Source organism: Telopea speciosissima, chromosome 2, assembly GCF_018873765.1.
Source record: "Telopea speciosissima isolate NSW1024214 ecotype Mountain lineage chromosome 2, Tspe_v1, whole genome shotgun sequence".
Classification (NCBI taxonomy): domain Eukaryota; kingdom Viridiplantae; phylum Streptophyta; class Magnoliopsida; order Proteales; family Proteaceae; genus Telopea; species Telopea speciosissima.
In genome coordinates this window covers 77,747,797-77,773,750 of record NC_057917.1, presented here as the reverse complement: position 1 = coordinate 77,773,750, position 25,954 = coordinate 77,747,797, and the positions used below count along the sequence as shown (strand labels likewise).

The 25,954-nt window shown below is 39.6% G+C and overlaps 1 protein-coding gene across 1 annotated transcript in view; it reads left to right on the top strand.

Moving 5' to 3' along the window:
- LOC122652351 (187-kDa microtubule-associated protein AIR9) overlaps positions 1–25,954 on the top strand; it is a 56,462-nt gene that overhangs the window by 24,965 nt on the left and 5,543 nt on the right. Inside the window, exons 21-33 of the mRNA XM_043846065.1 lie at positions 131–299; positions 1,663–1,781; positions 2,441–2,609; positions 2,846–2,930; positions 3,033–3,106; positions 3,201–3,320; positions 4,692–4,887; positions 5,133–5,254; positions 5,561–5,768; positions 11,783–11,856; positions 12,709–12,847; positions 23,146–23,327; positions 25,156–25,311. Coding sequence (XP_043702000.1) covers positions 131–299; positions 1,663–1,781; positions 2,441–2,609; positions 2,846–2,930; positions 3,033–3,106; positions 3,201–3,320; positions 4,692–4,887; positions 5,133–5,254; positions 5,561–5,768; positions 11,783–11,856; positions 12,709–12,847; positions 23,146–23,327; positions 25,156–25,311 — 1,813 coding nt within the window. The remainder of the gene's footprint in view (positions 1–130; positions 300–1,662; positions 1,782–2,440; positions 2,610–2,845; positions 2,931–3,032; positions 3,107–3,200; positions 3,321–4,691; positions 4,888–5,132; positions 5,255–5,560; positions 5,769–11,782; positions 11,857–12,708; positions 12,848–23,145; positions 23,328–25,155; positions 25,312–25,954) is intronic.

Below are 25,954 nucleotides of genomic sequence, written 5' to 3'. Positions count from 1 at the left end.
ATCTATACTAAAAACGAGTCCTTGACCACATACTGGACTCGTGTGAATCACAATCAATATCTGATATGGTTTTTATCTTAATGTTGCATTGTTATCTTGGTTCCAACTTCCAACTTCTTCTTTTGTGCAGGTTGAAACTGATTCAGGTACCTTAATACCTGAGGCATCAGGGCTTCTTCAGTATCGTATAACAAAAGATGCTATTGGCAAGTTTGTTTCATTCAGATGCACTCCTGTACGTGACGATGGGATTGTTGGTGAACCAAGGACCTCCTTGGGGCAGGAGCATGTTCGTCCTGGTGATTACATTTCCCTATTATTTGACAAATATTATTGCAGTTTGTGATGCTATGCATTATTGGAACTGCAAAGTGTTTGTTTTCCAAAGAAGGGGTGGGGGGACTGTGAAAGTGCATGTGAGTTCTTCAGTAGGTTTCAAGTTGGGTGGGGACTAGGCAATTTTAATGATCAGTCAAAATTTCAATTATATGATTGGAGATAGAACTGAAGTATAGCAGGGGAGAGAAAGAAAGGGTGAAAGAGAGAAGAAAGAGAAGAGATATAGAACGGACCTCTTGGGCTTTTGTTTCCAAAGCCTATCGTGTCTGTCCACCACTCTAGTCTCCAATGGCTTAGAATGGGCTGGACCTCTTGGGCTTTTGTTTCCAAAGTCTATCGTGTCTGTCCACCACTCTAGTCTCCAATGGCTTAGAAATTAGAATGGGCTGGACCTCTTGGACTTTTGTTTCCAAAGTCTATCTTGTGTCTGTCCACCACTCTAATGCTTCTGATTGTGTAGCTGCATTTAGGGTCTTATAGGATGAGAGTATGAGACATGCGCTTAGAATGGGCTGGGCCTTTTGGGCTTTTGTTTCCAAAGTCTATTGTGTATGTCTACCACTCTAATGCTTCTGATTGTGTAGCTGCATTTAGGGTCTTATAGGATGAGAGTATGAGACTTTTAGCATGAGAGCCTAAACAAGGATGAGAAGTAATTACTGTAACCATCTCTTTTGGAACTTTAACAATATAGAAATTTTCATCTATTTTGCTTGGAGGTGCATGGAAGGACCATCCCCGAGTATACTTTTTGGATAAGCTGCTGTAGGGTATTTTGAAATGTGTGGTGGATCAAATAAAGTACTTCATGAAACAGGAGACTACAATACGTTTTTGTATGAGAGAGAATGTCACATATAGAATAAAGGACATGGATGGTGAAGCTGAGTATCTCTCTTTACACTGGATGTTGCCATTAATGAATGGTGGTTCTACTGCCAAAGTGAATCCCCTTGGTCCATGAAAGCATTATTCTTTGAATAAAGCATCATGATGGGGGAATTGGGTATTCATTTAACAGGTTCTGTTGTAAAAGTGAGTTCTCTTCCATGCAGTCCTTTATTTACAGAAGTATTGTTCTGACTTAGAATGGATGCTGCATCAGAGTCACACTCTTCCTGCATGTTGTTTTGATTCATAAAAGCTTAACTTTATGCAAAAGTATTGTTCCGACTTAGAATGGGTGCTGCATCAGAGTCACTCTCTTCCTGCATGTTGTTTTGATTCATAAAAGCTTAACTTTATGCTAAAACAATGACTTTTGACTTTTTTTCTTTTTTTTGTTGCTGACTATTTCTTTGTTGTGTACAACTCAATGAGTAGGTACTCCAAGACTGCTTTATCTACAAATAGTAGGAAAGGCCATTGAAGGGACCAAATTGCATGTTGACAAAAAGTATTGGGGAGGAGAAGAGGGGAATTCAGTTTTCCGTTGGTTTCTGGTATATTTAGTTTTTTTTTTTTGTATAACAATTGTTCTTCTTATGGTTTCTAAAGAGACATGATCAGGAATCCATTTTGTTGTTTTGTATTTGATATTTACTGATTGGAGAGTATCAATAGTATATGGGAAGTACTCCCATGGACATTTGAGATAGCCTCTCTCTATGGGACTTGGATTGCTGCTACACCAGGGCTGATTTGTTTGTTCTTACCATTGGATAGTGGCGATCAAAATTAATCCAGGTTACTCTTTGAATTGGCCATGTGTATGTTTCATGGCCCTTGTATTAGACTCTTCCCCTCATATTTTCTATGATCCAAAGTTTTTCCGAAAATTGACTTCCTAACAATTTCTCCAACCTTTATTCTGCCACATGGCATAGGGCCAATGGGCTGAATTTGACACACTGTAGAGGATCAGCCAAATTTCAGTGCCAACCGAGCAGCCATATGGTGTTAAATTAACACCCGCAGAGGCAGTCTGTCCCATTTGTCTTGGAGGGAACCTCTCCTGCAATATGTCTGTTAATAATATGCCTTCTTATATGTTAGAAAACTACTTTCCTTCCTTATCTTCTCTACAATAGTGCATGGGTTTCTAGTAAAATTTTGTTATTTGATATTATTTACATTTGTAAAGTTGTGTACTATGTTGCAGACTAGTTCGGATGGAACACAGACTGAAATTAAAGGTGCCACAACAGTATCCTATATGCTATCAAGTGATGATATTGGCTTCTATATTTCTGTTTCATGTGAACCTGTCAGAAGTGATTGGGCTCGTGGTCGCACTGTTGTTTCAGAACAAATTGGACCCATTGTACCTGGTAAGCTTTTATTTATGGTCGTGAATTTCATTTTGTGTTCAATTATAAATGGGTGGGATAATTTCTTCATTCATTATCTGAATGAGTTTCCAAGGAGGGTGTGTAGAAGTGCTCCAAAGTCCAAACTGTATAAGTTCTGAGGTTTGATATGCTGATAGTTGTTTATTTGTTTTCCAGCTTGAGAAAGGAAAAATAGAATATGTAAGTTTTTATTCATGTGTGGATTCATGATGCAGGACCACCAACTTGTCAATCGCTTGAATTTCAAGGGTCCATAGTGGAAGGACAGCGGCTAAGTTTCATTGCCACATATAGTGGAGGGTGAGGATTGTGCAGAACTCTTGGCTTTAACTGTAAACTTAAACTCTCGGCTTCCTTATTTTACCCGAACCTGAAGTTCTTCCATTTTTGTCTTTATTTCAGTGAGAGAGGAAGTTGTTCACATGAATGGTTTAGGGTAAGAAGTAGGAGTGTGAAGGAGAAACTAAGTGAAGATGGTAAGTTATTCCATTTGTTGGTAACTAGATTATCTCATGAAAAACAGTCTATCATCATATGGGATTATTGTTATCTAGATTGTTTTGTTGGCAGAGTTTCTGGATTTGACTCTTGAGGATGTTGGTAGACGCATTGAGCTTGTTTACACTCCTGTAAGGAGAGATGGAATGAAAGGGACTCCCAGGAGTATTGTATCAGATGAGATTGTTCCGGGTAAGTTGATCTTTTGAGAAACCTATTTGTAATCTTCTGTATTTGACAGGTGATGCTGATATTAATTCATTAAAAGTGAACCAAGTACTTAAAATGTATGGTAAAAAATCAAAAGCAAAAGGAAGCAGTCTGTTACTGTACCATGTAACAGAAGTACATTCACTGGTATCCATGTATTAATCTTATTACAAAATTGAAGGATCAATGACCACCATGATCACCCTAAATTAATCTTTCTGCATCAACAAAATTTCTTGTAGTTCCCCCCCCCCCCCTTCTTTTCTGGAAAGGAAAGAAAACAGATTTTATAAAGATGCAGGTTCAAACCATATAAGCGCATAATTTTGTGTTTGATCTGTACTTTTCATAAAAATTCTGCCTGTTTGGCTGTTCCTTTCCTTCTGAATTTCCATTATAAAGAAAAAGAAGCTTCCACAACACCACCTCTTAGGATCTTAGTAGATGGCCATGAGGGACAATCATTTTCAGATGAATTGCCAGCACTCTTTGTAATGTCAAGGATTCCAAATTGAAATGTTACATCAAATTAATGACCTTGGATCTTAAAAATAATTTCAGCAGTTTTCTCTTCCTCAATGGAAATATAACACCAATCTGCCAATCTAAAGCCTCTTTCCTTTTTTCTTTTTCCCTCTGGGGGGGGGGGGAGAGTTGGGAGAAGAATAGCAATCACCCGGTTCACTTAATATCAGATTTAACCATAGTTGCCTAGGTGGCACCTAGGTGCCTTGCTGGGGCCGGCTTGGTTCCTCCCCCCCCCCCCCAACTGCCTTGACAACTATGGATTTGACAGAAAATTCGCCCTTTGCCCCATCCTTCAAAATACTAGAATCAGATCTTGTTGTATCCAGCAGAAACTCCTGATCATTTGAAATAGAATTAGGCATTCTATTTTGAAATGATAATATTGGGCAGTGAGTATGTTGCAACTTCCCATGTTAGAAAATAGTAATATTTCTTGATTGGTTGTTTCCATCTGCTATTTGAAATGATGAGAATGATGCATGGACACATAGTTGTCCAGGCATCGAAAGGGCACCTTGTTGGTGTTTCCTTGATGTCCAGGCCCCCTCCAATGACTTGGGTCGCCTAGACGCTGCGACAACTATGCGTGGAAAGAAGGCGTCTTGTTTTGACTTTTGAGAATATATTAGATATTGCAATATCGTTTAGACCTGATTTCACATCTTTATCATATTCTCTGCTACCCTTTTTTCTTTTCAATATTTTTGGACTTCAGGAGATGAAATTTCTTATCAATTCTTGCATTTTCTTTTCCTTCCCTCTTTTCTATTTGTACTCATTCTCATAAATTATTTGTGCAATGTCTTATGATGTTCTTTGAGACAGCGGATCCTGTGGGATTTGAACTCAGCATTCCTGATTGCTGTGAGGATGAAGAGGTGGTTCCCCAGAAGTCATATTATGGTGGACAGGAAGGCAGTGCAGAGTATATTTGGTACAGAGCAAAGACTAAGCTCCAGGGATCTGATTTGATGAACATATCTAAGGCTTCTGTAGATGTTCTTATAAGTGGAAACACATTGTAAGTTTTGTGCTGTACCATGAATCATAGTTGTCAAGGCGCTGAGGTTCCTTGGGCGTCTTGGCGGGGGCACTTTGGACGCTTTGGTCTGCCTTGTTTGTGTTGCCTTGATTTTAGACCCTTTCCAATGCCTTGGTCGCGTTGCCGCCTTGATAACTATGCCATATTTCAATTTCTAAATACCAGAGCTGATGTATTTCCTCCAAAACTTCTATTATTCAACTAATGACGAATATTTGTTGCAGAGCATACACTCCGTCACTGGAAGATTTGGGGTCTTATTTGGCCTTACATTGGGTGCCTACACGTGCAGATGGTATCTGGGGGAAACCATTGGTTGCCATTAGCAATAATCCTGTCTCTCCAGGTATAAGTTTAGTATTGACTATTTTTTATCCATGAGTTTTATTATTGACTATTTATTATCCAATAAATTTTAGTTTTGAGTAAAGAGAGAGAGAGAGAGTTTAGTACTGACTATTTTTTTTTATCTCTGAGGCTTAGGTGGGTTAGGCAAATGGTGGTTCCCCATCTCTGCATTGCACCAACTACTATATGTCCTTGGAGACATATATTAATCATTCTTTTGGTCCCTTGGGAAGATTACCTTATATTAACACTTGTCATCGGATGCCATTCTTATTTTTTATCACTTACTGGTTTTGTAATGCAGCTCCACCAGTAGTATCTAATGTTCGTGTTAAGGAGGTTTCTTCTGGTGTATATTCTGGAGAAGGTGAATATTATGGTGGATATGAGGGAACAAGCCTGTTTAGCTGGTATAGAGAAACTAGTGATGGAACTATTGTTCTTATTAATGGAGCGAGCAGCACCACTTATGAAGTTGTGGAGGCAGATTTCAATTGTCGTTTGTTGTTTGGGTAACAATTCTCTGGCTGCTCTCTGTTTGTAGTCAATTTTGTTAGTATAGTATCTTTTAGATCATCATTCAATTCTTAGTTGATTGGCCATTTGAAATTTCGGCTTATGTTGTAGTTAAGATTGTGTTTCCCAAACTTCTGCATTTTGAATTTTAACTAGTTCTTCAGTTTTATTAGAATATCCAAGGAAAAACTGAGAATAGTTGGAAACTTATTTGTTACAGAATAGAAACCAATCTCTAGTGAGATTTTATGACAGTTTAAGCTTTGAATTCTTATGAATAAATAATAAATTATTTATGCCTAATAGTGTATGAGGTTCTTGAGAAAATGAAAATACAGGTGTTATTGCATTTACAAATGCAGTTTCGTCACTATAACCTTTTCTTTTCCACTCTTGGCTTATTTTCTTCTATAATTTATTAAATCCTGGTACCAGGCTAGGAATTTAAGATGGAAAGAGGTCATATTGGAGTTCTTTTTACAACTGTCTATATTTGTTTCCTACCTGCCAATAACATTTTTGGAAAATTCGTAAATAATTCTGCAGAAATTTGGTGCGGCAAAAATTCTTACCACATCTGTTCCCTTCGAAAATTTGTGAAAGTTTGCCCCTTTTTTTTTGAAATTTTGCAAATAATTGGTAAACAAATAATTCAGCCTAAAAGATTTAAACTTCATTTGGTCCTCACAAATAATTTAGGGAACAAAGGATTTGGCTTTAATTCAGAATTGTCACAAAACATAACTAGCTTTTTAATAAATGCGCTTTTTTAGTCTCAATTTTTTGAAATGTAAATATTTAATGCCCAAATTAATCTTTTTCTAACTGTTTGCTGAATTCTGCATTTTTTTTACCGAAATTTGGCCCCCCCATTTTTTTGAAATCCTCAATTGCATTAAACCTGTTATTTTTTTTTTTTTGAATTCTGAATAACATTTCTTTCCAGTGCAAAATAAGATCATTTTGATTTTGAATGTTTTTAAATGGAAGTCACTCTGTATCTAATAATCACACCATTTCCCCAAATAACAACAAAATATGATCACGCACCCACCTTTTTCCCTATAGTAAATTACAGACTCAAGGGTGGAAGCCTTGAACCATAACCTTTGGAACATCCCATGTCCGACATTCCTGGGGTGGTGCCGTCGCCACCCAAGGATCCTCCCCCTCTTTCTCTCCCATCTTCTCCTACCTCCTGCCATCCCTCTGCTGGTCCCCCTACCCTCGGCCTGTCTTGGTCCTCCCTTTTCGGCAACTCCAAGTCTTCTTCTGGAGATGGCCATCGAATACATTTTGTTCTCCCCACCTTTATCAGTTCCACTAAGATTGCCCAGTAGGATTCTCTCCTTCTAGACCATGAAGCTCGCAACTAGGAAACATGCCTTGTTGGGCATTTTATTGCAGCTGTCCTCCCTTCCCCGTAGTTAGAACCTCCCTCTCTATGCAATGGAAACTTATGGGTTCAGTCGAGACTTGCTTGATAACGGCTTCTTTATCTTCAAATTTTCTGAGGAGCTCGACAAATCTCGTGTTATTGAAGGTGGCCCTTGGAATGTTGGCAAGAAACCTATCTTCCTCAGGAAATGGGATTGATACCTGCAACTCAACAAACTCGACCTCAGCTCTATCCCTCTCTGGGTTTCTCTACCAGGGCTTCAGCTTCACTTCTGGTGTGAGGATGGTCTCAGCATGGTGGGCTCTGTACTTGGGAAGCCTCTCTTCTCAGATTGAAGAACAAAGAAACAAGATAGGCTCGCTTTCGCTAGAATCTGCGTAGAAGTTGCCGCCGATGTCCCTTTACCGTCCTCTATCACCGTCACTGATAGCGAAGGATTTTCCTTCCAGCAATCTGTGATTTTCGATTGGGCTCCTCCCCATTGCGCTACTTGCAATGTCTTTGGTCACTTGCTTGGAAAATGTCCGTCCCTGACTTCTCCTCCTTCCATTTCTCTAACTTCTGAAATCACCCCCATCCCTCTCTCGAACACCGCAACCCCATCGCTCATCCAAATCCTCTTACCCCTGCCATCGGCCCTTCCGCCTCCCCTGGTGTCCCTAGCTTGGCCTCTCATAAGGCCCTTCCGTCCCTCTACCCCCTCCCTTCGTTTCCTCCCCTGGTGGGGGAAGGTGCCCCCTTTTCTTCTCCCTCTCGAGGTCATCGCCGACGACGGACTCGAAACCCTACTTGCCGTCGTGGCTCAACTTCCTTGTCTCCGCCTCCTCGTCCCCCTTCATCTCCCTCCTGTCTGTTGGTCCCTGATGGCCTAAGGACCGTTGGTCACAACCATTTCCTTCCTTTGGTCTCTTCGCCTGATCCCTCTGTTGCTTTTGCCATCTCTGCTCTCCCTTCTGAGACGCTGGCTCTGACTCCTTCCATCACCGTCTTGTCCCCTCCTATTCCAGCCCGTTTGAACCTGGGGATCTTAAATCTCCTCAAAGCTCTTAAGAAGCCCTTTCTGACCCCTCGTACCTCTTTCCCTTCTTCCCCTTGCGTGGACCCCCTGTGGCTCCCACTCCTCTTCCCTTACCCTCTTTGCCCAAGCCCATCTCCGTTTTGGCTATTTCCGCTAGGCTTAATGGGCCTGTTTTTTCTCTCCTTGAGAACCACCCTAATTTGGACCTTACCTCCAATGTTGGTTCACTCCCCTTTGTGCCCCAGCCTATCGCCCCCCTTCCAATTCGAGTCTTTCGTCGGCGCAACCCAAGCTCCCCTCCTTTCCCTAAGCTTCGCCCCTGCATTGCCTACTCCCTTTCCTACCCAGAGAAGGTTTTGCCTATGAGTTTGGACATCAGAGATCATGCTCTTTGCCGCGAGTCTTGGGACCCGGGTTAGTGTGAGGTTGTCGAGGCTGGTCTGGGTGCCTTTCCCTAAGCTTCGCCCCTGCATTGCCTACTCCCTTTCCTACCCAGAGAAGGTTTTGCCTATGAGTTTGGACATCAGAGATCATGCTCTTTGCCGCGAGTCTTGGGACCCGGGTTAGTGTGAGGTTGTCAGGCTGGTGGTGCCTTTCCTAGCCCCCATGCCTACTCCTTTCCTACCGTTTGCCTATGAGTTTGGACATCGAGATCATGTTTTGCCGCAGTCTTGGGACCCGGGTTAGTGTGAGGTTGTCAAGGCTGGTCTGGGTGCTTTTTGCAGTCCGGAGTTTGCCCATCCTTTAGCATGTTGCTTTTTGTTGAGTTTTTTGCCCTCTTTTTTGCAAGTTCTTCCTTTTTTTTTTGGTAAAGCTTTGTAATTTGGTTCGTGCTTGTTTGTATTCTCCCCCCCCTTCTTTCCTTTGGTAATGAATTTTTTATTCACCCAAAAAAAAAAAAAACAACAAAATATGGTTGCACATTCTGTATTAGCAACACACTGTTGCCGTTGTTGCAATTGATTGTTACAGTTGTCTACATATAATTCATCTTTTCATGTTTAAAGATGTTAGTTGTGCCTTGCTAAGTACTTTTGTGGCTAGTAGTATTGTGCATGAAGCCAAAGATTTTAATGCAGTGCTAATCCCGAATCAGTGAAATCCAGTGGGAGTTCAGTTTGCGACTGAATCACAGGGAAAAAAGACAAATCAGATTAGGATAAATTTAAATAGTTCAAAGAGGATTTGTCTGATTATACTCAAAGTCTGGTCGAAGGTCTATTATGGACCAACGATCAGTAACAGAGGACTTGTCTGATTATACTCAAATTCTGGTTGAAGGTCTATTATGGACTGAGGATCAGTATCGCAAAGTGTCAATAAAATTTGAGGGTTAGATTCTCAGTTATGTAATAATCCTACTTGGGAAAGAACATCTTTGTGAAGCAACCTAGAGGGAGAGGGTGAGTAGGTTGTATCTAATGAATTGGGTCCTTTTTATAAAATAAATCGCACAAGTAAAAATAATTGAAACAAAATAGTGACAATAGGCAAGCGATTTATAGAGGTTCGATTCCAAGAGTTTACGTCCACTCCTCTCAACACTTGAGAGAATTCCACTAGATGTTTCCTTTCAGTGTAGTAGGTGGGAAACAACACATTTACAAAAATCTTGTTACAAGACAAGAGAATCCTTTACAAAAGCTCTTTTAAGGCTAAGGGGTTTTGTGCACAAAATCTTTTAAGGACAAGAGTATCTGTGCAAACAATCTTTTAAGGACAAGAGTATCCATGCAAACAATCTTTAAGGACAAGAATCTTGTTACATGACGAGAATCCTTTACAAAAGCTCTTTAAAGGATAAGAGGATCCATGCATAAAATATTTTAAGGACAAGAGTATCTGTGCAAACAATCTTTAAGGACAAGAGAATCTGTGCAAACACCTAAGTCCGGTCTAGGTTAATGCGCACTTAGTTTGATCAAGAGTTCTTCCAACTCTTGGATCAATACTAGTATTTAAATATAAATAAACAAGTGAAGAAAGGGTTCATAAAAAAAAAAAAACAAGTGAGGAAAGGTAGTACCTATACGGAGAATACTGCCTGTGCAAAATGATATGAGAGTGAATGTATACACATGACGAAGGCTAACTTAAATCTTCTTTGATGAGAAGATTCAAACATTGCGATGAAAGCCTTCAATGGTTGAGTTGACTTGAACAAGATCTTATAATGATGATGCTCAACTCAAATGTGAATAAAGAAAGGACAAAAAGACTTTAATAAATGCTCTAAAATGAATAGTATTCAATGTCTCAAAAGCTGTGTAAAGTTTGTCCTTTAATGACCTATTTATAGCCAAAAAGTACGAGCAAAAGTAATCTCCAATGGTCAAATAACAGTCGTTTTTTGGGTCAACCAGTCGACCTATTGGTTAACCAACTGGACCGGTTGAAAGAGCCGTTGGGAAAAACTAGTCATTGGACAATCGGCTTGATATTATTCGGACATTCTCTGGCCAGTTGGGCCAACCTATCAAATCGGTTGCCAACCTCTGTACAACCGGTTAAGGCCAGTAGCCACTGCCACTAACCGATCAGGCTGGTTGGTGTAGTTTCACTCAGTGTTGCCATCAACTCTCCCTAGATTGAAAAAAATTCATCCTCGAATTTTGTAGTAATGAAGGGGAAACAACATGTGAGTAGCAGCTTTGACCATTCCCAAACAAAACTCTGGTAATGTAGGAATGCTAGGAATAAAGTCTTCAACCCTGGGAGTTTTCTCTTCAAAGTACTGAGGTGGAATCACAAACTCAATAGGTTCTCCGATGGCAAGACTAGCATCAGGGGTGGTGTCAACTTCGTGCAGAATGTACTTGAAGTCTTCCTTAATCACGACTTCATCAGGCACTACTGCTGTAACTGAGTCTTCATGAACCTCTATAATGCAATCCTCTGCTTTGGTAACCTTTTCATTGAAGACTTGAGGCACAAACTCTAACTCTTCAAAGTAGTGCTTTTATTTGAACTGTCTCGTACTGAAACCTAGTCAAAACCAAAATTTCGGCCAAAACCCTGCATTCCTACAAAATCACTCACAGTTTCGTTTCGACCTTCATCGGAACCGACATACTTCGCGATATCTTGATTGTTTTGACCGAGATTTCAAACTGACTAAAATACTTAATGATAAATAAAATAAAGAAATAGGACTCTCTCTAGACTGACTAATAAAGTAAATCCCGTATTCATTCCTCCTACCCATATTGTTGGCCCATCAAAGTGGCCTATTGAAATAAAAACCCATTGGATAAAGGCCCAACATGCATAGAATCCAACCCAAGACTTATTTCCACTAAAATGAGCCCACTTTTTATCTGCATCACAACTGCATCAGATATAGACTTAAGTAGAATTAGGATTACTGGGGCCATGATTTTGGGTTGTGTTGATTTTATTTTGAATTTGTATTGTAAATTTGTTTGGTGGATAACTGTTAAAGTTTTTATTGCAGAAAGTGCTTTGTTTCTTTTTCCTTTATGCTCTTAGCAGATGCTTTACCTTTGTCATTTCATCTTTTATCTTTACTTGACTACTATTAAATTTACTTTTATTTGTAATCGTTAAACAATTTTCCAAAATGTAACTTACAGGTATACACCAGTTCGTTCAGATACAGTTGTCGGGGAACTCAGATTGTCTGAGCCAACTGACATTATTCTTCCAGGTAACCTTTCCTTCAAAACCACTGAGCATGGACTTGTCAGTATATTGACTATGTCTTGTATCACATGGTGAGATTGAATAATAATTGCATTGTTTATATCCTATGTATGGGGCTAACATCTTCTGTAAGATGGAAAGTCTCTGACTTGTGATTGAATTGACTTGCATCACCCTTGAAATGCCTTGATCAAGTCATGGGAAGTTTGTTACTTTATATATAAGGTTTATTGTCAAGTGTCAAGAATTTTGAACTCCGTATGAAAAAAAAGAACAAATAAATATGTGGAATACCTGGTAGCGTATGGCCCTGCCCTTTTGAGTCTGAAAATCAATGGAGAGGAAAACATTTAAAAGACAAATACTAGAAAGAGTCAAGTCTGATATTTTGCTAATGAGTAATGAGTTTTGCTTGAATAAAGCATGGTATCAGAAATTCAGAACTGATGTATAGTGAACTCTTGGATTTGTTGACTGGTGTAAGAAAATTCTTGACAGTTTATTATAATATATGGTGTGAACTATATTGTTTAAGTGCCTATAGTGAAGGGAAAATATAAATGGAGTCTTTCAAAACTTTTCCCATCTTGAAATTAACTGAGAAATCTGGCACATATAAGTCTCCTGTCAAAAGTAGCAGAGAAATTCCATTGTGGAACTTTATTCTGCCCTTTTAATAACCTGGTGGGGTGGCCTTAATTTTCGAGGAGGTCTTCCCATACCCTACACTGGGGGCATGTTTTCCATCTGTGATTGTGTCTTTCCATATAATAGAGTTAAATGTGTTATCCTGCAAACTATTAATAGTGGAAATTACATACTGCTTCCTTTTCATGTTCAAATTACTTCTTGTCAGAACTTCCAAGAATCGAAACCCTTGCTCTTACTGGAAAGGCTGTTGAAGGGGAGATACTCAGGGCTGTTGAAGTGATCCCAAAGAGTGACAAACAACAACTTGTTTGGGGGAAGTACAAAAAAGATGTCAAATACCAATGGTAAGATGTCAAATCAGAGCTTCAATTAGGATGGTTATTATTGGATTTTTTAGATATATTCAGTACATAGAAAGCTTGAAGTGTTTATGATGAACTATTTATGGAATTTGGTATTTTGTTTCTTCAATTTTTTTTTTTGATAGGTAGGGGAGGATGTAGGATGTGAACCAGGAGGCTTGAACTCAAGACCTCCTGGTAGCAATGGGCCTTTACGCACCACTAGCTACCAAGTGCGCTTGGCACTTGACCACGTTTCTTCAATTTTTAAGTAGCAATGCTCTTGAAATTGTATGGTAGTTGTTGAGAATGCAAAGTTCTAATTCATGTGCAAAGATGAGGGCCTGGTTAAACCAACCTGGCAACATCTATGGTTGGCCTTTGAAGCATCAGCGTTATTGCATCATGCTCTTTAAGCTGCGTATTTGAGTCCAACTTTTTTTTTTTTGGTTGTTGTTAGATAAAAGAATGTTTTTAATTAATTACCAATGACCTTACAGCGTGCATAGGTATGATGAATTCGAAGGGCTGTGCAACTTCTATGAATTACAGCCTCCCATATAAAGGAAACTATATATACAACAACAACACACTCAGCCTTATCCGAACATAAAGGAAGCTATGTATAATCATATATATATATATTCACTGTCTATGATTACCAAGCTAGAAATCAAGGCTGTGAACTCTGATTCCCAGACTTCTGTAGGAACATAGGAGAATTCAATTTTAGGTGAGGCCCGATCCTTCTGTAAGAGTCCCATTTTTAGATGAGGCTCAAGCCTTTGGTAAGAATTCCACAGATCTCAAAGGCCTTGGAGCTTTTTCTTCTTCCTTTTAATGTTCTTTGGTGTTTTTGCTTCCATAGTCGGTTACAAATAGCAAAAGGAGTAATTGTTCTACAAGGTCTGCCAGATATCAAATGCTTTGGAGCCTTTTGTTCTTGCCTTAACCTTTGGTTTTTCTCCTTCCCTGGACTGTAACAAATGAGAAAAAGGGTCATCCCTAGAAGAATCTGATCTTGTCACTGAAGGCCCCTCTCAGCAGTTGGAGGATATCTATGCCTCAAATGCATTTGCCAATTAATACCAGACACATCAAGTGATAAATGATGGAGACCTTTCTGAATATTGGGTTCCAGCATATGGAGTTTCTGGGTCTTTTTATGTAGTGGGTGATTGGAAGATCTTTTGTATCTTGACTTTGTCCCTTCGTCTAGGATTGAGGTATCAGATCCATCTGGGTTGATCAGCTGATCCAAACAATGAATCAGTCTGTATATGGATTTCTCATAGTAGTCTACTTCCCCCCCAGTAACTGAATCCCTAGTCTAATTCTTTTGCTATAGCTCACCACAAACTAGGGTCTTTCAAGGATTACTTGTCTCTTTATGGTGTCCTTCCTAGTCAAACTACCTTCACACGTGAGACATTATGACTGTTCTCAGATTCCAATCCACATTGCAATTGCCATATTTCCCTTACCTTACTTCTCTCCATAATGCCTCGTTAGTCATCAAAATTTCATTAACTCTTTGATGCAGATTTATCACCAAACTGGGCTTCTTTTATTAGGAATAAGTCTAGGGTCGAGTTGTGTACATGTTGGACCTTTGATCCCATGGGTTTTCAATGTAATAGGCCACTTTTATGGGCCTAAACTTGTTAGAGTTGTTAGAATATTTTGTATAAGGGTAGTTCTACCATTGTCTTATTATTACTTTATTAGATATGACTAAGTTGTATTTTTCTCCTTTCTTTTTTGATTTCCATTTACCTCCCTAGGGAGGTCTGTGTAAGTCATAAGAGTTAATTAATGAAGCTAATATGTGTGTTGAGAATCACTCAACACACATAATCTATTCTCTCAACTTTTCTCTTTCTTCTTCCTCTCTTCTCTTCTCTCCTTGTTTGCTGTAAATCTCTTCTCTCTTATTAGAATCGATCCATCTTCAAGTTCTAACTTGGTATCAGAGCTGAGTCCTCTGGTTTGAGAGTCGGCTAAGCTCAGTTTTGTTGTTTTTCACCTCTCTTTGGAACCCTAAAAGGATAGAGGGTTCCACTAGGGGCTGTACAATGTGAAGTATTACATCCCTTGGAGTTCCATTCTTTGAACCAATATACAATGGAAGGACTGTAGACGCTGTTGAAGAAGATTGAAGCTATAACAGCTGCACCCAAAGTTACCGCCAGCCTCTACAGCGTTTTTTTCGTTTCTTCCTCATCTCTCAACCTTTTGGGATGAGGTTTGATGCTTTGGGATTGCCCAGGGGTATCCTTTCAGACCCCCAACACTCAGTTGAAGAGAGGAGCAGTTTGAGGAGCATAGCTCAACTCTTTGCTGCTCCAAAGGTACCACCAACTCTGTTTCTACTTCTTGTTTGATCTCTTTTTGGAAGCCGATGCATTGGATGGTTATTAGTTGATGAGAATGGAAGGTTTGCATCTTGTTATGAATTGAAGTTCTTTGGGTGTTAGAAGGATTTGGTTTGTGTTATGCAAGTTTTTGCTCTCTGTATGCCTGCTGTTTTTAAGGCTTTGCCCCTGTCTAGTTGATTTGGTTAATTTGGAACCATTTGTGTACTGGTTTGCCTCCCTTGTTTGGGTTGAGTGTACTTCTCATTTGAGCAGAACACTATATTGACTGTTGAAGTGTCTGCCTATTATATCTACTATGTCTGGGAATGATTTTGAGGTCAGTAGACCAACTCTAGCTAGCAGCCTAAGTAGTGGTTACCCAACTATGTCTTCCTTTTATAATCCCAACACCCAAATCTCTGTTGTGAAGTTGGACAATACCAACTACTCGGATTGGTCTCATTCTGTGAAGATGTCCCTGCGCAGTAGTGGAAAATTAGGGTATATTACTAGTTCTATTGAGGAGCCTGCCATTACTGATCCTGGGTATCTGAAGTGGGAGACAGAATGCCACAGTTATGGCATGGTTGGTCTTCTCCATGAGCCATTCTTATATTTTTCAGTGTTATGATATTGTTATGAGGAGACAATTACCCATTTGTTTACTTCTTTTCCCTCTTATGTTTTTTAGTGTGAATCATGTATTTTTGCTAAACATTGTTGAACGTCTTATCCTTATCATGGTAATAGATCTATTGTACCTTTTTCCCTTGTTCATTCTGATGTTTGGGGGCCTTCTCCCACTACTTCTTTGTTTGGATTTCGTTACTTTGTTTCGTTTGTTGATGACTATTCTAGGTCCACTTGGACTGTTTTGTTGAAACAAAAAAGTGATGTTTATGATGCTTTCAAGAACTTTTATCAATTTACCAGTATTCAGTTTGGTACTTGAATTCGAATTGATAAGTTTGATAAGGGGGATGAGTACATGTATGGGGGGCTCCAACAGTTCTTTACTGATAATGGGATCATCCATCAATTGGCATGTGTTGACATCCCTCAACAAAATGGGGTGGCTAAGAGAAAAAACCACCACTTGTTGGAAATCACCAGGAATCTTCTCTTTGGTATGCATGTGTCTAAGACTTTTTGGTCTGATGCACTTCTTACTGCTACCTTCCTTATTAACCGGATGCCATCTCCACTTCTTGGCTCCAAATCTCCCCTGGCACTTCTTTCTCTTCAATCCTCAGGCTTCTCCTTGCCTCCAAAGGTCTTTGGTTGTGTTTGTTATATTCATGTCAACAAATCAGCCTGCACCAAGCTTGACCCTAAAGCCCTCAAGTGCATCTTCTTGGGCTACTCTGATTCGACAAAAGGGTATAAATGCTACCACGCTCCTTCCCGAAGGAGACTTCTCTCAAAAGATGTCACCTTCATTGAGTTTATTCCCTTCTTTTCCCCTCATTAGCATCCTCTTCAGGGGGAGAGCAGCACTAGAAGTGAACAGGATGCTGATGTCATTCCTTTTCTATCTCCCTTGCCTACCTCCACTTCCCCATTCCTATTTGATATTGGAAAATACAAAGAAGTGGATATTGTTGATGATGTTGATGCTGATGTTGATGCTAGTAGTGGTGGTGATGCTAGCATGGAAAAAAACCACATGGAAAGATTCATTCAAAGATGTTGTGTACAAAAGAGGTGAATGCTTGAAGGGAAAAGGAAAGCAGCCCTGCCAAAAGCCCTCTTTGGATCCACATCCTCAGTCTCATCCTTTCCTGTCAAGTAACACTTCTTCTCCTGAGTTAGACCTTCCCATTATTATGAGAAAGGGGAAGAGAGCCTGTACTAATTCCATAGCCCAGTTTGTCTCCTATGACTCTATATCTCCTATAGGTATTGCCTTCTCTATTGCCCTTGAGTCTTCTTCCATTCCCAAAATGTCACAGAGGCCTTATCTAGGATTGTAAACGGATCGGATTCGGCTCGGATAGTGCTATATCCGCATCCGCATCCGCATCCGATTAGCTATCGGACGGATTCGGATAGTGCTAAACGGATACGAACACGGATACGGATCGGATATTTTATCCATTTACATGTGAATATAGCTTTTCGGATAGCTATAGCCTATCCGTATTCGCATCCGTTTAGCTTTCGGACGGATTCGGATAATGCTAAACGGATACGGAAACGGATTTCGGCTATTCATTTACACCCTTAGCCTTATCCGATCCAAAATGGATGCAAGCAATGTCAAAGGATATGGTGGCTCTGGAGAAGAATAGTACTTGGACACTAGTTAATCTTCCCAGGGGGAGAATTCCAATTGGGTGCAGATGAGTTTATACCGTCAAGTACAAATCGGATGGTACAGTGGAAAGATATAAAGCTCGGCTGGTTGCAAAAGGGTACAGTCCAGTGTATGGCATTGGCTACCAATAGATTGTTGCCCCTGTAGCCAAGCATAACTCAATCATAGTTCTTCTTTATGTGGCAGCTAATAAAGATTGGCCGATGTACCAATTAGATGTGAAGAATGCATTTCTTCATGGAGGTTTAGCAGAAGAAGTGTACATGCAGCCTCTACTTGGTTTTAAGTGTCCCTCAACTGAAGGGAAAGTGTGTTTCTTGAAGCAAGCTCCCTATGACCTCAAACAGTCTCCTAAGACTTGGTTCTAGAGATTTAGACTAGTCATCCTGAAGAATAGGTATTACCAGAGACAAGCTGACCACACATTGTTTATCAGGAGAGGAAATGGTACAATCACAGCTCTCATTGTCTATGTTGATGACATTATAGTTGGGAAACTAATCTATCTCTCCTTGACTCGACCTGACATCACTTATGCAGTTGGAGTGGTGAGTCAGTTCATGCATGCTTGGACATCTGGATGCGGTGTATCACATCATTAGGTACTTGAAATCCTGCCCAGGAAAGGGTCTTCAATTTGCCAGGCAAGACCATTTGCAGATCGAAGGCTACACAAATGCTGATTGGGCTGGTTTAGTTTCTGACAGGAGATCTACTTCTGGGTACTGTACTTTTGTGGGTGGTAATCTAGTTACCTAGAGGAGCAAGAAACAACCATGCATCATTAAGTACTTGAAATCCTGCCCAGGAAAGGGTTTTCTATTTGCCAAGCATGACCATTTGCAGATCAAAGGCTACACAAATGCTGATTGGGCTGGTTCAGTTTCTGACAGGAGATCTACTTCTGGGTACTGCACTTTTGTGGGTGGCAATTTAGTTATCTGGAGGAGCAAGAAACAACCAGTTGTAGCTAGATCTATTGCGAAGGCAGAGTTTAGAGCTATGACTCATGGAGTGTGTGAACTCATGGCTGAAGAGACTACTTCAAGACTTGGGTTTTGACACTGAAGGACCAATGAGACTTTATTGTGACAACAAAGCTGCTAGCCTGCTATAAGTATTGCCCATAATCCATTTCTACATGATCGAACCAAACATATCGAGGTTGATCGACACTTCATTAAAGAGAAGCTGGATTCTGGTTGCATTTGTACTCCTTTTGTGGCGACAGGTGATCACATAGCAGATATCTTCACCAAGGGTCTCATTCCTGCTCTATTTAGTACCTTATTGTGTAAGCTTGGAATGTACGGCATTTATTCTCCAGCTTAAGGGGGAGTGTTAGAGTTGTTAGAATATTTTATACAAGGGTAGTTCTTATTATAAGAAATGACTAAGTTTTATTTTTCTCCTTTCTTTTTTTATTTCCATTTACCTCCCTAGCGTGGTTTGTGTAATTCATAAGAGTTAATTAATGAAGCTAATATGTGTGTTGAGAATCACTTAACACACATAATCGATTCTCTCAACCTTTCTCCTTCTTCTGTCTCTCTTCTCTTCTCTCCTTCTTGTTTGCTATAAATCTTTTCTCTTACTAGAATCGATCCATCTTCAAGTTCTAACTAAACTATGGATAATTAGGTTGCATACGGGATTAGTTGTTTTAGTTCCATACTTAGTTTTATTTTGATGTTTTTGTTCATAAATTAAACCGGTTCAACGAATGGTCAATTTAAGTGATTTTAGTATATTCTTTTAAGTATTTAAGTTGGGCTGGATTTGGACTCTGTTTTGAGTCTATTTCAGTTTCCTAGTCAATTTAAGTTACTTAATAGGTTAAGAATTGGGTTAGGCCTTTCCTTTTTAGTGTAGGAGTCTATTTTTTAGTCTTTTATATAAGGTTGTAAGGGGGGCAAACATTGAACACGAATTTTGATATTAACGTAAGCTTTTGCTGTTCTTCTTCTATATTGAGGATTTTTGTCTTGTGTTTGATCAAGGCTGGTGGGGTCGGTGTTTGATCCGATTGACACCTGGTGTGAAGCCCGGGTGGTTCTTTTGAAGCTCTCGTTCAAGTTCTTTGAAGATCTTTTTTAATTTTCAAAATCAAGACTCAAGAATTATTCAAGATCCTCTAACCAACTGAGCTGCCGTTGCAACAACAATAAGTTAGAATCATCCCATCAATACCCATTCTTCTCCAAATCCTCCAAACCACCCCAAAACCCTAATTTTACCATCCATCTCTTGAAACAATCCCATCGCCCAAAATTCTTAACAAACCATTCAGCTAACAACACCTTCATATAATTGGATCGAGTATTCTCTTGCCCAATTGGAATACTCAAACCAAGCTGTTTTCCCATTACCCCATTCAAACCACAACATCCCTCCATCACTGAACAACATTCTCATAACCTAAATTCTTCCCAGACCTAACCAGCCAACAAAATCCCTCCTTTTTTAGTTCAAACTTTTCACACCTGCCCCTATAACATATTAGCATTCGATCCAAATCTTAACCCTAACCAAACCCTAACCCTAATTTCACCAAAAACCCTAGTTTGACCTAACCAATTCACCAATTCATAACAGATCCTGGTTTACTGGCTCCTAGTTGGTCTTTGTTGTAAAATGGAGTACAAGGTTATTTATGTCATGCTTATGTCATAGGGGTATTTATGTCTTGTACTCATATTTTGGAATGTTCTCCTCCTTATTATAAATAAAGCTGGCTTGTGTGCCATAAGACACAAGTCATTCTATTATTTCAACATGGCATCAAAGCGGGTTACTCAAAACACCTAATCTTGGTCCATCTCTTTCTTCTCTCTCTTTCTTGTTTTTAGCGCCTCCACGAAAACCGAGAAACCTCTCTCCTCTTCTCTCGGTTTTGCATCTCCACCACCATCACCCTGTTCCATGGCTCTCGGTGGGCTCCTTCTAATCCACTGAGAGCCCTTTTTTTCTCTCTTTGTTATGCCTCTCATGATATAAATCACTCAAGGGATTTTTTTCCCATGTTTTGAGAGGTTTGCATTTTTTTCCTGTGCTTTTTTCGATCTACAAAGCCAACCTTGTATGAAGATTTTTCATGGCCAATCCTTTCTTGTGGTTGGTGATTCACAGGGCCAATCCTTGTTTTGTGTTGCTTTAGCCTCAACATTGTTCGATTTTCAGGTTTTCCCTGATAACGTTTTTTTCCAGGACTACCCTGACATCTCTACTGTTCCAGCTGAGCTTCCTGTGCAGGGGGAGATTCCTTCCATTTCAGTTCGGCCTAGATCACAGTTACGTGTCTACACTTGCAAAGGGCAGGATAAGACCACGAGTGTTACATCTCCAACTCTACCAAACCAATCGCCAGCTCTGTGACCTGATCTGGCTGTCTTAGATCTTGGTAATTCTCTTCCCTCTTTTGACAATGATCCTTCTCTTGACTTGCCTATTGCCCTTCGTAAAGGCACTAGGTTCTGTACCTTGTATTCCATTGCTAAGACTGTCTCATATGATTCCCTTTCCCCTTCCTTTTATAGTTTTGTGTCTTCTTTGTCTTTTGCATCTATTCCTCAGAACTGGCTGGAAGCTATTGCTCATCCGCAGTAGCAGACAACCATGGTAGAAGAGATGCAGGTTATAAAGAAAAATGACACATGGGAGCTGGTTCGTCTTCCTCCATAAAAGAACATGGTTGGATGCAAATGGGTCTTTGCAGTCAAGCAAAGGGCTGATGGTATATTGGTATAGTGGACCGATATAAAGCCAGACTTGCAAAGGGCTTTTACTCAGACATATGGGATCGATCCCATATTTCTGTGTAAAGCCCTTTGCATCGGCTAGTACATGCATGACCCATATTCTTTACACATGGATGCTGTGCTGCGTATTCTCCATCACTTGAAATTTGCTCCAAGCCATGGCATTCTCTTTGCTCCTCGTGATCATCTTCGCATTGAGGCTTATACAGATGCGGATTGGGCAGGATCACCTGATGACCGCAAGTCTACTTCTGGTTATGGCACCTTTGTTGGTGGTAATCTTGTCACCTGGCGGAGCAAGAAGCAATCGGTGGTTGCAAGGTCTAGTGCTGAAGCAGAATTCAGGGCCATGGCACATGGTATTTGTGAGCTTCTTTGGCTTCAGTGTCTCCTCACTGATTTGGCTGTCCCTGTCATTCTTCCTATGCGGCTTCATTGTGACAGCAAATCAGCTATCAACATTGCTCACAACCCAGTTCAGCATGACCGAACTAAACATGTGGAAATTGATCGCCACTTCATCAAGGAAAAGCTGGATTCGGGTCTCATTAGTGTGCCTTTTGTTCTTAGCAACGAACAACTGGCTGATGTCTTTACGAAAGGTCTTAGTGCTAAGGTCTTTCATCCTATTATTGGCAAGTTGGGCATGTGTGACATTTATGCACCAACTTGAGGGGGAGTGTTGTAAAATGAGGTACAAGGGTATTTATGTCATACTTATGTCATAGGGGTATTTATGTCTTGTACTCATATTCTCGAATGTTCTCCTCCTTATCATAAATAAAGCTGGCCTGTGTCCCATAAGACACGAGTCATTCTACTATTTCAACAGTCTCCTACCAATCTATGACTACATTACTCTTCCATGTGTGCCTCATTGATTTTGTTTATCCATTTGAAGCTCTAATTTCAAAACTTTTATATTTTGCATAATTAATGATTCACTGCTCTAGTTTCCAAGCTTCTTTATTTTGCATACTTAATGAGTCACTAGTTGGAATTTGAATCTATCATCTTTCTCTGAATATATAAGTTAAAAAATGGGTTATTTCATTAGACGATCATAATAAATCTCTTGTAATAAAATAGGGGAGAAAGAATGCTGCCTGGTTGTACGCTACACTAGCGCCTCCCTGTCTCTATCTCTTTCCTCCCAAAATAGTGGGGCAGATATGTCATTTTATAGGAGGAAGGTGAGAAATAGACACAGGGAGGCGCTACGTAACTTACGCAGCCTGGCAGCGTTCTTTCTACCTAAAATAGGTGAGGAAAATTCGTTATCTTTATTTAAAAACTGATTTTGCTCTGGATATGGTAATCCATACACCTCAACTCTTTTTGCCCAAGTTAAAATTATTTAATTAACAATTTGATGATTTGACTTATAGTTTAGCATCAGATTGGTTGGAATTGGTTCAATTTGAGTCTTATGGATTATGAGGCACCAAATGTGCATTTAATTTGTGGATTCAATGCAAACCAGGTCAGACATGGAAATAAGTCCATTCCAAAAATCTGGTTCAGACGAGATCTGGGTAGTACAGGGTGAGGAAGACATCTGACTGTGTGACCTGGACCTTGATTCATCAAAATTTTTGCCATCCCTATCTGCATCGGTTGTCTGCAAACAAACGCGAGCTTGAGGAAAATGCTATGCATTGTTGGTTTGGTTGTCTCAGTTTCGTTGCATGTAATTTGGTCCTCATGCTACTTCATTTGGATGAGTCCTAAAGTTGTGTTGTCTACCGAACTTATAAAATATTCAAGCTCTGACAGTGCTCGAGATGATAGATATTTGTGATACAGGATCTTTGTGGCCACAATATTCTCCAATTCTTGCTGCACCTAACATGAGTAACTATGGTGCAGGTTCTGTACATCAGATAAGGGAGATAAGACATCTTTTGAGCCTTTGCCTTCACAGTGTTTGTCTTCATACAAAGTGCGATTGGAGGATATAGGTCGATGCCTGCGGTGTGATTGCATTGTGACTGATACATTTGGAAGGTCGAGTGAACCTGCCTCTTCAGAAACTGCTGCTGTTGTGCCAGGTATTTTACTTTTCAAGTCTCCTGATGAAATCCTCTATTTAAAATGTATCGACATGTTGCATAACATGTGTATGTTATCATGGGTTTCACAAGCTGATATGGATGCAAGGTATATGATTCCTTGAACCACAAAAGGTAAGAGTGGGGATTATGTTGGGAGTGTATGGTATTCGGAAAAATTGAGATGCCTAAGAGCTATTCTGTGTGTACATAAATAATTTATTTGTTATCTATTCTTTCTTCCAACAATGTATAGTTTTTGTTAAAAAACATTCTGTACATTCGTTACACATTTTCTTCTGCACCTATGGTATATTGTGATAGGTATGTATGCACTTCAGTCTTATTCTTTGAGCAGTTCTTAGGCATTATGGTACATGGGGATGCAAGCCAACTGAACATTTTATCTCTCTCAAACAAATTTTAACCTATTATCACAAATACTATACCTGAGAGGGGCAACTATTTTAAAGCCTCCCTCCCACTCCCTCCATCTCAACAGAAGATTTCCCCAATGATTCCCTGGCTGCAACACGATGCACGTTTGGCTAATATCTTTCTTCTCTTTTTGGGTGTAAACTGAAATACGGTGAGACTTCCAACTGCCAATTCAATAACGGGATTAATGTAGACAAATCCCAAACCAGAAAAATCCAGCTAGAGATTAGTACAAACAGGATTGCAGAATAGAGAATATAGGATATGGAACTAACAGAGCAGAACACAAAACTTGATATAATAGAAAATGAAAGAATGGATAGAACAGGGCAGGAATCAACCAATCCTGTGAATAGAATCCACTCTTCTACTAAAGAATTTACCTTAGCCTTCACTTGGATTCTACCAAGCACACTATGGATTCAATACCGCCAAAGTTTCAGAAAAGTAAGCTGATATATTACTTCAAATCGTTGGGGAGGGGGGGGCATGGAAATTTACATCGATTTATAGTGTAAGCTAACCCAAGTAGGATAGCATCAGAATTGATTATAGATAAGCGTATCTAAAGGGAAAGTAATAAAAAATTGCATTTCAATAGAATTGGATATCCCATCGACCAGGCTGATTAGGTCCCCTAATCTACTAGAAGACTGCCACTAGACATTGAGATAAAGCTAGAAATCTAACACCCCCCTAATCTAGCCAAGATTATAAAAGGAAATAGTACGTAGTAACAGAATTTAAAAGAAAACAAAGACTAGGACACCGACTTAACTAACTAATAAATCCCGTTTTCCTACCTGCTACCCATATTTAGGCCCATTAAAGTGGCCTATTACAACAAAAACTCCGTCTGTGATTTATTTGCACGAGGGATTTTTCATCAACATGATCTAGATCTAGAGCATTAGTGGGAGAAAATTTCAATCTTTTTGTTACAAAAAGTGATTTATTGTTGCTGTTAATTCCCTATGCTAAATAGTTAGAAACATGATAGGCACCTAAAATTGGTGTTGGTACTTGGTAGTCAACAAAAAGAAATATTATTAGCAAGTTGGTAGTGTTGTGGTTCTTTTGGAGAAATGTCCACTCAATTGATGCAGATGAGACGGGTGTTCTAAATAAGGAATCATTGTATGTGGATCCATAATGTATGTCGTAGTCTCTACTTGAGGGCCTCTTTGTTGTCTCTTGTTTGTTTTTTTTTTTCATTGTTAGCATATAAAAAAAGGGTTTCTATGGTTTATGACTTAAACGTTTGTATGCATGCTTTGCTGGGATGCTTACTGTTGTGGTTATTGTGTTACAGGATGCACTAAATCTTCATTTGTGATCATTGTATTTTTTCTTTAATATTTTATTCATTCTGTATCTTCTTACTTTTTAGGGATTCCCAAAATTGATAAACTGGAGATTGAAGGGAGGGGTTTCCACACCAATTTATATGCTATTCGTGGAATTTATAGCGGTGGAAAGGAAGGCAAAAGCAGAATTCAGTGGCTTAGATCAATGGTTGGAAGTCCTGATCTTATCTCCATACCTGGTATGCTGAATTTTTTGAACATAGTGGTGTTAATCTTTGCTTCCTTGGTCATTTGCATTGTGATCCATAGTCAGATTATATGATATAAATGATGTAGTCATGGTGAAGGTCTTGCTCTCATGCTTCTTTTTGGGTATCTTTTTCTTTAGTTTTTGTGGCTGAAAATAATGATCAAGGAGAAAACTGGATTCCCTGAAAAGTCAAACAATATACGGTGAAGACTTGCTATACGACAGAAGATCCAGAAGATCCAGATAAAGGCTACAGTGACACCTTAATGCAGTGGCATTTGAGTGGCTGGATAGACACGATAGACTTTAGAAACCCAAGCCTGAGAGTTCGAATCCATTCTTTAAGCCGTTGGCCTCGAGTTTGGGTCCGAATAAGCCCCGTAGGTGGTAATTAGATAGTCTTTGTTTAGTTGGGGGAATTCTTATAATTACATTAAAGTCCAGGGCGTTATTATAATTTTTTTATTTGTGGGGCCCAATGACAATTCGTCGAGTTTATCTAAAGTCTAATTAATGCTAGTTTAGTCAGTGTTAATGTTTAAGTCCATTAGGTTGCTTAGTTGTTATTTAATTATAGATATTGGAACACTACCCGGTGCTGTGCCTGGGCATGTACCTGTGCCCAGACACAG